The 11,584-nt window shown below is 64.6% G+C and overlaps 1 protein-coding gene across 11 annotated transcripts in view; it reads right to left on the bottom strand.

The window, feature by feature from the left end:
- Window positions 1-5,035: 5,035 nt before the first annotated feature.
- Window positions 5,036-11,584, bottom strand: part of AGRN (agrin) — a 33,045-nt gene continuing 26,496 nt past the window's right edge. For 3 of the 11 annotated variants that reach the window (XM_059375874.1, XM_059375875.1, XM_059375883.1), the window contains 15 exons: window positions 11,341-11,556; window positions 10,667-10,896; window positions 10,446-10,580; window positions 10,139-10,235; window positions 9,865-10,029; window positions 9,632-9,743; window positions 9,408-9,419; window positions 9,051-9,167; window positions 8,699-8,900; window positions 8,533-8,620; window positions 8,290-8,313; window positions 7,681-7,713; window positions 7,216-7,440; window positions 6,658-6,761; window positions 5,036-6,306 (listed from right to left, as the gene is read on the bottom strand). In XM_059375874.1, coding sequence (XP_059231857.1) covers window positions 6,149-6,306; window positions 6,658-6,761; window positions 7,216-7,440; window positions 7,681-7,713; window positions 8,290-8,313; window positions 8,533-8,620; window positions 8,699-8,900; window positions 9,051-9,167; window positions 9,408-9,419; window positions 9,632-9,743; window positions 9,865-10,029; window positions 10,139-10,235; window positions 10,446-10,580; window positions 10,667-10,896; window positions 11,341-11,556 — 1,918 coding nt within the window. In that variant the 3' untranslated portion in view covers window positions 5,036-6,148. The remainder of the gene's footprint in view (window positions 6,307-6,657; window positions 6,762-7,215; window positions 7,441-7,680; window positions 7,714-8,289; window positions 8,314-8,532; window positions 8,621-8,698; window positions 8,901-9,050; window positions 9,168-9,407; window positions 9,420-9,631; window positions 9,744-9,864; window positions 10,030-10,138; window positions 10,236-10,445; window positions 10,581-10,666; window positions 10,897-11,340; window positions 11,557-11,584) is intronic. The other 8 variants (XM_059375876.1, XM_059375877.1, XM_059375884.1 and 5 more) reach the window with 5 other exon arrangements.

Raw genomic sequence — 11,584 nt, 5'->3', positions numbered from 1 at the left:
AACCCAGAACCCTTCCAACCCCCTCCACCACGGGCCCCTGCTCCGCTGCAGCACAGCCTCCACCTAGGGGCCTTCTCCGCCCAGCCCCAGTAGCCGCAGATTCCTGCTCGCGATGGGTGATGCCCAGAGCATTGGGCAGCGGTAGAGGGTGGAGGCCCAGAACCAAAGTCACAGAGAAGGGTGACGGGCACCTGGCTGTCCTTTCAGGGACTCTCAACCGTACTTCCCGTCCCCTCTCCTCCCCACAAATTGCCACTGGGTCTATCAGGTGGAAATCTCCAGGGGTGGGGCCCCCGTGAGGCTGCCGCCACTCGCACCACTGCCCTCCTGAATCCCGGGCGGACGCAGGGCCTCCCATCCCCCAGCCAGGCCTGACATGCAGCTGGGCGCATGGCAGACCAGGGAGCCTTGCTGCTGTGGCCAAGGGGGTGGGAGGAGGTAGGGGGGCTCCAGGTCCTCATCTCCAATCCCCGTACGCCTCTGTGCCAGGGCCCAGGGTCCCCTTGGTGCCAGAGAGCTCCCGGCTCTGTGCTGGGTCCGTGACTCAGCTCAGCCTTGGCGACATGGTCTTGCAGTACCAGGGAAGGAAGGCAGGTAGGGTGAATGAGGCATACTGGGCTTCTGGCGGGTCTCAAGGCCTGGGCCCTTCAAGGCCCAACTGAACCTGGGCTGTGCTCAGGAGCCCAGGAACAGCCCAGCCTACCTAACCGAACCAGCCTAAACCTGTACTGGCCACTGGCTGGACTAGCTCTCTGTGTGGCCTTGCCCCAAACCTGGGACCCTGGGAGACATAGGAATGGCCTGTCACCGCCTACACTGGTGATACTGGGGCTGGACTCTCCAGCAGGGCAGACACTGTTGTTATGGGGAATCCGCAGTCCAGTGGGGAAGGGTTCCAGGCCTGGGGACCCCGGAGCGCAGACAGTGTCCTTCTCCATTTTCCTGCCCCCGGCCGCAGGCCCTGACCCTTCTGGTACAAGAGGAAACCAAACCGAGTTCTACCCCGTCTATACAGAACCAAATTAACCAGAGATATACCTTCCTCTCCGACCCTTGGAACGGCGGGCGAGCCCAAGGGGGCTCTGCATGCCCACCGCCCCACCATGGGGCCCAGCCCCCTCCCAGGCATCAGTATCAGGCACCTGCATCTGGCCCTGCCCCACAGTGCCGGAGGCCCCCGGGTGAGCAGTGCCGATAGACATGCCCATTGACCCACCAACCACAGGGCCACAGGAAGGGGACACGAGGTAGGGGTGGACACGGGGGACAGACCTCACTGTCCAGACCTCAGAGGGATGTGGGCCAGAGCAGTGACAGTTCAGACGGTCAGCACAGGGTGGGGCAGAGAGGGGCTGGCCAGAGCGGTCAGAGCCCCACCCGGGGCTTTCCCAGGCTGGAGCACGGTCAAATGCACATGACAGGGCCTTCTCTGGCACCAGAACTTGCCTGGGGGACAATTCAGAGTGAGGCTGAAGAGAGTCTGAGGGTCATTCCAACCAGATCTCAAAACCCGCTCCTCCCTGAATTTGGGCTATTATCACAGACAAGTTCCTGAGATCCAACTGATTTCCACTCTCTCTGAGCTCAGAAGGCCCATGACCTTGATGGAGGCCACTGTGCCTAGTTGCTTCCTCATGACATTCTTCCTAGGGATCCTGGGACCCTCATCACCGAGGTGCTGCTGGTGGGAGATGGGGGGAGGCAGGGGTCTCTGCCTGGGGCTAAGGAACTTGCTCCTTAGGTCCAGAGACACCCTGGGGACCCTGAAAATCAGACCTTGTCCACCCCTCGCCTATCTAGGAAGTTGCTCAGGGTCATAGCATGACCCCTCCTGTGACCTCCTGCCTCACCAAGCCCCCAGTGATGTGTCCCACACCTGCATGGCTGAGTCCGCGCTCACACGCGTGCGCACACGTACCCACAGAGCAGGGATCCAGCAGAAAGGGCATGAAGGCCCAGTTCCCAGGCCCTGGCCCAGGGCCCAGTTCCTGTCACTCTTCCCACTTTCCCTCTGCATGGAGGCAGGAAGCTGGCTTGACCTGCAGCTGCCTGGCTCTCGGGTCCCTACCAGGGAGTTTGTCCCCTAAACCTGGCCCTTAAGAGGGTCTGGAGGAAAGATGAGACCATCTAGAGAGGGCTGGTCTTTGTCATTAGGTACGGTCAGGGGGCCAAGACTAGAGCAGAGGAGACTAGACCCTGCAGGACCCTCAGAGCTCCTGCCCTGAGGAGTCCTAGGGAAGCAAGGGTTACCTGCACCCGGCAGAACCCAAATCCAGTGGCCAGAAGGGAGCCTGGAGCAGGGCAAGGAGTCCAGGGGAGGGAGAGTGGGAGGGTCTGACTTTCTCTTGACACCTGCTGCCCATGCTAGACTCCAACCACTGCCACCCGCCACCTGCAGGGCTAATTCTGTTCCTTGGGATCAGGGTACATCTGACCTTCACCCAGGCCACCCCCCACCCCCATTAGAAAGGGTCCCTTTCAACTGCTTGGGTGAGGCCCGCCCTTGTGGGCCTGGGACCCTGGCCTCGTGCCTTGGCCGTGGAGAGAGTTCTGTGCCAGGAGGTCAGGCCCGGGAGCAGGTCTCGGCACTACCCGTCGGTGCCCGTCGGGCCCGAAGCCCATCTCCAGGGGTCGCGGAGTCCAGCCCCCTAGCGGCCCTGGCTCACCTGCACGAGGTCATGTCTGCTCCGCGCAGGGCGCCTGGCGGGTCCAGGCGGCCGCGCCCTCCGGCCACTTCGAGAAGGCCCCGCCCGAGGGCCCCGCCCACCCAGGGCCCGTCCCGGGGCTCCCTTAAAGGCGCAGTGTCCATAGGCCGCCTCCGCGTAGGATTTGGGACGGAGTCGACAGTGTTCGAGGGCGTCGAACTTGAGAACCAGGGGATCCACGCGGGCGTCCCGGGCGCGCAGGGCGAGGGCGCGGGGCGGGCGGGACCCAGCGAGCCCCAGCCTGGCCAGCCGCCTGCGCCCAGCGGCGCGTAACCGTGGTAAACGCTTCAGTCCCACCGCCCCTGAGTCCCAGAGCCCGCAGGCCTTTCCCGCATCGCCTCCTTCACGGGAGGGGGCGGGGCGGGGCGGGGCGGGGCTCTCCCGGGGAGGTGGGGGTGGTCGGAGCTAGAGGAGGAGGCCCCTGAAGGGTGGAGCGGGCGGGGGTGGCTGTTCCAGCGTGAAGGCCAGTGGACCACCTCTTACTCTTCCCGCCTTGGGGGCTTCCCGCCTTTCCTCCCCACTAGACAGTCTCCTCCCTTCCTAAGTGATGCTTTGCTCCAGCTCCAGCTGCCCCTCATCTGCTGGGTTCCTGTCCCCCCGGGGGCCGAACCACCTTTCACAAGCCCCTTGCTGGGGAGCGGCACTTAATTCATCTGGGCTCCCAACCTTGAGATGCCCTGGGAGGGGCTTCCGGGCCCTCTCCTGTCCAGCTGCTCTCAGGAGCAGTGCACCAAGCAGGGAAGCTTCTCCAAGCCCGCAGCTTCCCAGCCTGGAGCCCAGATCCCCCGCCCAGCGCTGCGGGAGAGCTGGTCAGGGCTCCCCTTCCTGCTCAGCGGGGCCACCTCACCTACCCACCCGTGGGCGCTGAGGCTCCGCAGGGATTGTCCTGAGAGCCCCTCCCTCTGGAAGCATCAACTCCCAGACACTTCTGGCCCCCACCCACCTTCCCCTTGACTTCCCAGTGTGAGAGCCTCTTCTCCCCTTGAGAGGGTCCCAGAACAGCCCACCTGCTCCCTCATGTTCAGCATCCCCTCTGTCCGGTGCGACAGGCCTCCTGGTCTCTGTCCAGTTAGCTCTTCGCTCCTCAAGCCCAGCCCCTCCAGGTGCATTCGGGTTGTACCCACCCACCACTGCCCCATCCCCCGGCCCGGCCCCACAGGATCTGTCCTGCCTGTCTTCGCCTGGTCCTACCACCCTGCTGGCCTGTCCTGCACCCGGGGCGTCCAGCTGTCCGGGCCAGGTCTGCCTTCCCTTTCCCCGCAGGGCGCCTTCCGTTCAGCGGCAGGGCCCTTGCACTGATGTAAGGATGTGAGGACCCCCTCCTGCCCACCTCAGGCCTTCATACCCGGTCTCCAGCAACTTGCTTACCCTCAGGTCTGGATCTGAGCGCTAGGGTTTCCTCGGGCTGGGCCTGCTCCTTATGCCCTGTATCACCACCTGTTTGTCCCTCCTCAGCCCCTTGGGGTTTAGGCCCCAACCCCCAGCCCCAGGGCCCGACAGCTGACTGGCACAGGGCATCCATTCCACACACATCTCCAACAAACAAGTTAAAGAAGAATGGATGAAAATGTGCAAGCCCAGGGTCTAACAGGTCACCCCCCCCAACCCCGCCCCGCAGGGGGTGGGTATTTGTTTTCTTATATTCATTTTCTGCTTTTTTTTCTGTTAACAACAAAACAAAACACCAGAGTTACCCTTTATAAAAGCCAGGAGTTCCAGAAAGGAAGCCACTCAACTCTCCCTTTTTCCCGTTCCTCGTTAGAGGCTCACAGCTGCTGTGGGACTGGTTGGTCACAGCTCCCTGGGGCCAACAACCCCTCTCAGGGCTTCCTGCTTGGGGTCTCCCAGCAGAGCCAAGGGTTGCCCTTCCACCTGGGCAATGAGAAGGGCCGCCTGCCCGGCCCCCCATGCACCCTGGCTGGACCCCCAGCCCCCCTACCCCCCACCTACCCTGCCCCCCAACCCCGCTGACCTCAGTCAGTACAATCTGCTCACTCTTCACACCGATGTAGATGACGCGCAAACAAGCACATGTATATGTGCGCTCCGGGCCTGCGGCCTGAGTGGCCTGAGGCCAGTCACCTCCACGGCCACCTGGTATGCTGGCCTCCACGGCCCCACCCCATGCCTGACAGGGTGCATGCTGCGAAAAGCAGCCCTACACACCTCAGGGCAAGGCCCTTTTCTTATCCAGAGCACCCTAAGGGAGCTTGGCGCCTGTGCTGTGTCACAAACCTGAACAAGGAGCTGCGGGAGGGAGCCCGGTGGGCGGTCCCTGAGCCCCGCAGAGCCCAGGGATGGTGTTTGATGTGGACAGATGCCTGCACCTCTTGTAAAGTGTTTAGACTTTATTTACGGTGACGGACACACACACAGACACAGACTGGAGTTAGTGACATGACATATGAGGCTCGCTCCAGCCTCTGGGCTCAGTGGCCCATTCCCAGCTGTGGGAGGGTGAGGGGTGCCACCCCACAGGACGGCAGGGTGTGTGGGGAGGGGCAGGTGGGATGGGGCACAATATTGCAGTTTTCTCTGCTGCCTCTACGCCCACCTCTTGGCCTTGGTCTTGGACACCCCTTGCACCAGATCCGGAGGGAGAGTGCTCAGCTGCCCTTGGGCCAGGACAGGAAGGGTGATGGCCCTGTCACCCCAGGTGTCAACCAAAAGCAACGCATAAAGGTTGGTGGTCAGGCCCAGACATCCATCCTTGAGAGGGGGATGCCAGCTGCCCAAGCAAGCAGGCAGTGGACATCGCCCACACCACAGAGCAGCCCTGCTCCCTCTCAGAACGCCTAATGAGATGGGCGGTGTCAGGGAGGGGACACAGCTAGGTCCAAGCCGGCTGGGGACACAGGCAGGGCTAGCTAAGGGCCCAGGTGCCCTGACCAGGTCTGGCCTGGCCTCTGTTCTCCAGCACTCTGGGCTTAGTGGACATGATTGAACGGAGAGTACAGTAGCCCCAACAGTAATGTAACATTGGTTCCAAGTCACAGTATTGGCACGGGAGGCCTGGGAGGGGCCGGGCTGGGCTCGAAGCTTGCCCTGGCCTACGGCACATGCAGGAGGGACACCTCAAGTGGGGACCCAGGAAGGCCTCCTAGGGCTTGTGGGGAGGAAAGGCCCCCTCAAGCCCCAGCTTGCTTGTCTGCGCTGGGGACACAGGCCCAGCCCGGGTGGACACATCGGGGAGGCAAAGCAAGAGGGGTGAGAGGCATTGGCCCAAGGTGGAGGAGCACAAGGCCTCCATGCTGCCCGCGCTGTCTCCCCCTGCAAGTCTTGTGACACAGAGTTTATCTGTGGTTCTCTGCTTGGACAGTAGGGAAGCTGGCCCAGCAGTCCCTCTGGCCAACACGTAGGCAAGAAAACCATATCAAAAAATTGATGAGTTTACAAAAATAGAAAATAATGACAACAGGGTGCGTGGCGGGCTGCGGTGTGTCTCACGGGGCAGCACAGGGCCGGAGCCCCGGCTTGGTGACAGCGTCTTCCAGCAGCTGCAGCGGGCGCCGACCCACCACCACGTCCCGGAGGCAGCCCACAAAGCCTGTGCTGTAGGCCTTGGGCAGGGCCTGGCCCGTGGGCAGCTTCTCCAGGCCACCTGCAGGAGGACGGAAGGAAGGCCACCCCGTTGTGACCGTGGGCAGTCTGGGGACCAGCCAGCAGAGAGACCCATGGGTACTCAAGAGACCCCGAGTTACCCAAGGCCTGTCAGCACCCTGGGGGGAGGGGGGCTCCCTGACCAGGAGACATGCTCCAGCCTCCCGGCCTCACAGTCGCCCCGGGAACTGCAGGGCCTAAGACAGGAGGGGACAAGTACCCTGGCCAGTTGGTGTGTGGACAGGGACGGGTGCACTCAGGCAGCACTCAGTCTGCAGCCCCAGGGATGGGGTACATCCCTGATTCTCAGAGCCTGGGGTACCCCTCCCCTGGACCCCCTCAGAACACTCACCCAGCCACAGGGCTCCGTCTGTGTCTAGCTGCGTGGCACCCAGCGGGGAAGAGCCAGTCACGGGAGCCTCGTTGCCCACCTGAAGGGAACCTTCCCTCTGCTCCCTGGGGGTGTGGTGGGTGAGGCCATCATCAGCTGCTTCCAGAGGGCACACCTGCCACCCCCCGATCCTCAGCCCCACATCCCTCTCTCCTGGAAGTCCCGCCTGGGGATCAGAATGAGGGGGCACGGATACCCAGGAGTGTGCCTGGTGGCTAGGGCAGCGGGGTCCTCACGCGGGTTACACTTTGCTGTAGGGGTGGCCAGGCTCAGACCCAGTCGACAGCATCTGGGCAGACCAAGCACTCCCTGTCCAGATCAGGGAGTCCCTGGCCACAAGTGCTTCTCCTTTGTCCTCTTGTCCCTCCCCCAGCCCTGGGAATGGCCTCAAGTCGGGCACTTAGCCCCGCCCCCACCTCAAACCTGGGCCCTGGCTACGAGTGACCGGGCATGCCCGGGCTGGGCAAGTCCAGGCGCCACCCGCCGCTGTTCTTGGCATGGCCCGGGCTTCCTTCTGACCTGTGCGCCCTGACCCGCAACCAGCGGTTGGTGTTGACGGGGACGGTAGAGCTCAGCACCACGGGCTGGGAGCCCAGGTCGTAGGCCAGCTGCAGGCGCCCGTCCACGATGGCCAGCGCGATGTAGTCGGCCCGCTCTGTGGCCTTGCCGCTCCACAGCACCAGCCCCTGTGTGGCCTCCGTGCGCAAGCTCAGCTCGAAGTGGCTGGTCTGCAAGGCCTTCTCGCTGCGGGGGAAAGACCGTCAGGGCCTCCGAGGGTGGCCGGGGACGGGGCGCAGGGGGCGGGAGGGCAGGGCCATGATGGCGGCTGCAAGGAAGCCCGGGGGGCCTGGACGGGCATGCGGGCGCACACCCACGTGGGACACACAGGTCGCGAGACGGACGGCAGCAGGGGGACCGGACAGGCAGACACACAGGCAGAGGAAGGAGGAAGACAGAGAGCGGGGGCTGGGCGCCACTGCTCACCTGGGAAGGGCCCCGGAATCCGGAGCATCAGGACTTAGAAGCCGGAAGAGAGGGGAAGCAGGTGAGCAGGGGACAGACAGGCTGTGGTGTAGGGTCGGGGGGGGGGGGTACCTGGCAGCCCTGCCCCACCCCCTGTCCCCCTTTCGGCAATGGAGAGTGTGAGCAAGCACCCACAGAAGAGACACAGGCCACGCAGAGCCTGGGCGATGTCATGTGCACACATAGGGCTAGTGGGCACGACCCAGGTCAAAGGCAGAGGTCAAGAGGCAGGGCTCGGGGCTCCCCTGCCTGGGAGAGGCCCCCGGATGTCTGAACACGCATGTGCATGTACAGACACATATGCACACAGACACACCTGCATGCACACGCCCAGACCTGTGTGGGCTCTGATGCACGTACACACGTGCACGCGCACGCCATGGTGGTGCCTCAGGGCGGGGCGGGAGCTGCAGCGCATGCAGGGGATGACCTGCCCCTCTTCCTAGGCTCAGTCTCCTGCCCCGGGATGGGAAAGCCTGGCCCTCCGTGGGGGTGGGGGTCGGCTACTGCGGGGGAGGCGCTGAGAATGGGGGAGCAGGATGGTGTGGTGGGGGCCCAGGTGCTACTTACACGGGGATCTCATTGGTCAGTTCGCTTGGAAACAAAGAGACAGAGGTGGTGAGAGAAGAGAAGGTTGGGGGCGGGCGGAGGAGGGCAGCGGGCGGCTGCGGGGCCGAGGCCAGGCCTTCCCTGCTGGCCGCAGAGTGGTCGGTGGCTGTGGCAGGGCCCGCGTCTCACCCCGCACAGCAGGCTCACACAGGACCGGACGGACGGCAGAGGGCAGGGGCGCCCGGCGCCCAGGTGGCACGTTACCTCTCAGTCACGGCATTGAGGTACTCGACGTAGGTCTGTCCGTCGAAGGCCAGTGCGTCCACGTCCCCTGCCGACTTCTCAGTCAGCCCTGAGAGACAGTCGGGGTGAGGGCTGCCTCGGGCGGGGCCCCCCACCCAGCCTCGGCCAGGGGCCAGGCTGTGCTCACCCATCTCACCCTGCTCGCAGTGAGGCCCCGAGAAGCCCCCAGGGCACAGGCACTCGTAGGAGGCCTCCCGAGGGAGGCAGGAGGCCCCATGCAGGCAGGGGTGGCCGGAGGCCTGGGTACAAGGGTGGTGGGCAAAAGATGAGACCTCCACGGACCGCACCACGTGCTCCCGGTTCAGCAGCTGGTGGCCTTTCGAGGAAACCTGGGGGGTGAGGGGTAGAGCAGCGTAGTCTGGCCTGCTGTCCTCCCTCCACAGCAGCCTCCGCCCCGGACAGAGACCCCTCGGGGTTGGGCCCTTCCTCGGGACTCGACCACCCCTCCCACTGCAGAGCACCGCCCCTGCCCCATGTACCAGCTGGATGACGCCGTCGAAGCCGGAGGACACGGCGGCCGCGCGGGCCAGCTTGCTGAAGTCAGGGGCCCCCCCAATATAGAGCGGCTCCTTCAAATTGAGGACAGTGTGCGGTACCTGGGGGGAGGTTCTGCGTGAGGGGCGTGAGGGGGCTGCGGGGGCTGCTCATGGGGCAGAGACAAGGACACTGGGGCCCAGATCAACGCCCCCCACACCCCCCCGCACTGGCCAACCCTGTCACCCGCCAGCGTATCCAGAACACAACGTTAATCACACAGATGTGGCCTGTGTGGAGACTCAGTGGGGCGGGAGCTACTCTAGGAGACGAACGAGCAGGGGGAGAGCAGAGACCAGTACCTTGCGGGATTTCTGGCGTCCGAAGAGCAGGGTGGGGGTTGCAGAGCAAGAGCCAGAGAGCAGTGGGGGCAGAGAGCAGACAGACAGAGGCCCAGGACGGATGGGGGAGAAAACAGTTCTGTGAGAGCCAGCTGTGGGGCAGGGACTGCTGTGCCTCCCAGGAGGGGAGGGAGCAGGGAGGTGGGGGGGAGCTGGTGGGAGGCCCAGGCTTTGGGGACACTCACCGGGGACTCCCCCAGCACGCGGGGCCCGTCGCTGACACGCATGGCCCCCTTGCGGCCACTGCGCTCCAGTGAGACCCTGGTCCAGGTGTCCAGGGCCACTGGCTCCTTGCTCCTGGTGAGGAGGGGGTACCATGAGCAGGCTCTGGGCCCTGCCAGTCCGTCCACCCAGGGGCCTGCGGGGACACTGCCAAGCGTCCCCGGCCTCAGTCCCAGGCCCGCGCGTGAGGGCGCACCTGATGACGGCAGCCCCCTTGCCCAGGTCATAGCGGAACTCCAGGAAGCGGTCCCGCAGCGCCAGGCACACGAAGTCCCCCTTGCCGTCTGTCCTCTGCCCGTTGTAGAAGAGCAGACCGCTGGGGCCACGCGCCAGGAACACCACCTCCAGAGCCATCTTCTCCCTGGGGTCAGGTAGCGACAGGCGGGGGCATCTCAATGGCCCTTCACCCTGCAGGCCGGGCAGGGGCTGGGGGGGTCCTTCCCCTCATCCGCCCCTTCTGTCCTACTGACCCCAGGTCCCGCTCGAAGGTGTGCAAGGCTTTCAGCTCCAGGTAGGAGAAGCCGTTGAAGTCAGGCAGGAAGGGCTGGGAATAATCCCGCTCAGAAGCTGTGGAGGGCAGGAGTGCAGTCACACGGGGCTGGGCCTTGACCCCTGGGGCTCCCTGCACCTCCACTGGTCTGTGAGCCCCAGGCCTAGCTCCAGCCCTAACGCTAGCCAGAACCCCGACCCTAACCCCACCCAGAACCCACACCCCAATGCCGAATCCCGCCGTCCTCATCCCCACCCCTCCCTGAACCAATGGCCCAGTGCCCACACCTGTCTGGCAGGTGGTGCCCCCTCGCCCCTGGGGGCATTCGCACGTGGCCTCCCCGTCCGGCAGCACGCGGCAGGGGGCGGCCCCGTGGCAGGGGTTCGGCTCGCAGGGGTTCTTGTCAGCACCGCAGGTGGGGCCTGTGATGAGACACCATGAGGTCCCACACCGACAGACACGCGGACGTGACCCCCAACCCCGCGCCCAGCCCAGGCTCCAGCCTCACCAAAGCGGCCGGGGGGGCACAGACAGTGGAACATGCCAGCCTCCAGGGCTCGGCACGGGGCCCCACCGAGGCAGGGGTTGGGCAGGCACGGGTGGTCCCCACACGCGCCCACACCGGAGCTCCGGGTCACGGCCCCCTGCCAGCTGCTGAGCTCCAGCCGCTGGTTGTTCACATCCAGGAGGCGGATGCAGCCCCTGAGGCCGACACGGATGGAGGTCCTTTCGAGCACCCTGCCGCCAGGAGGAGGGTAGGCATCAGAGGCCAGAGACCAAGACACCCTCTCCCCCAGCCAGCTGTACCACTGGCTCCCCTGCCAGCCGGGATGAGGGCTGCCCCCATCCCCGTCCATGCTTCTGGGGCTCTCAGGATGCCCAGTCCCACAAACAGGACTGAAAAAAGAAGTGGGTTGAGGGTCACGGCTCAGGACTAAAGGTCGGGGCAGCCCAGCCCCTCCTTGGTGGTCACACAACAGCCTGAGGCTCAGGGATGCTGCCCAGGGGACAGAATCGGGATCAGGATCACATCAGGGTCACTGCCCTCATCCACACTCGTGCTCCCCCACTGTGCTATCTGCAAGTGGCTTGGGCCTCTTACATGCTGACCACAGGAGTCAAGGGTCAGGACCAAGCTCAGGGGCCTGGGGTCAGGGGTGTCCCCCGCTCCCTGATGCTCACACGGAAGCCTGGTCCGCCGGGACGCCGCCCACAAAGAGGTCTGTGTCCAGGTTGAGGCCATCAGTACCACTGGGGCTATGGCCCACAACAGGGGTCTCCCCATCCACGGAGAGCGTACCCCGACGCCAGTGCCGAGACAGCTCCAAGCGGTGCCAGCGGCCGGGCTCCACGGGCACTGAGCTGGTCAGGACCGCGGGCCCCGAGCCAGTGTCAAACCTGGGGAATGGGAGCAGGGACTCAGGAC

Source organism: Mustela nigripes, chromosome 14, assembly GCF_022355385.1.
Source record: "Mustela nigripes isolate SB6536 chromosome 14, MUSNIG.SB6536, whole genome shotgun sequence".
NCBI classification, from domain to species: Eukaryota; Metazoa; Chordata; class Mammalia; order Carnivora; family Mustelidae; genus Mustela; species Mustela nigripes.
The sequence above is the reverse complement of the archived record's forward strand: the minus strand, read 5'-3'. Positions and strand labels throughout refer to the sequence as shown.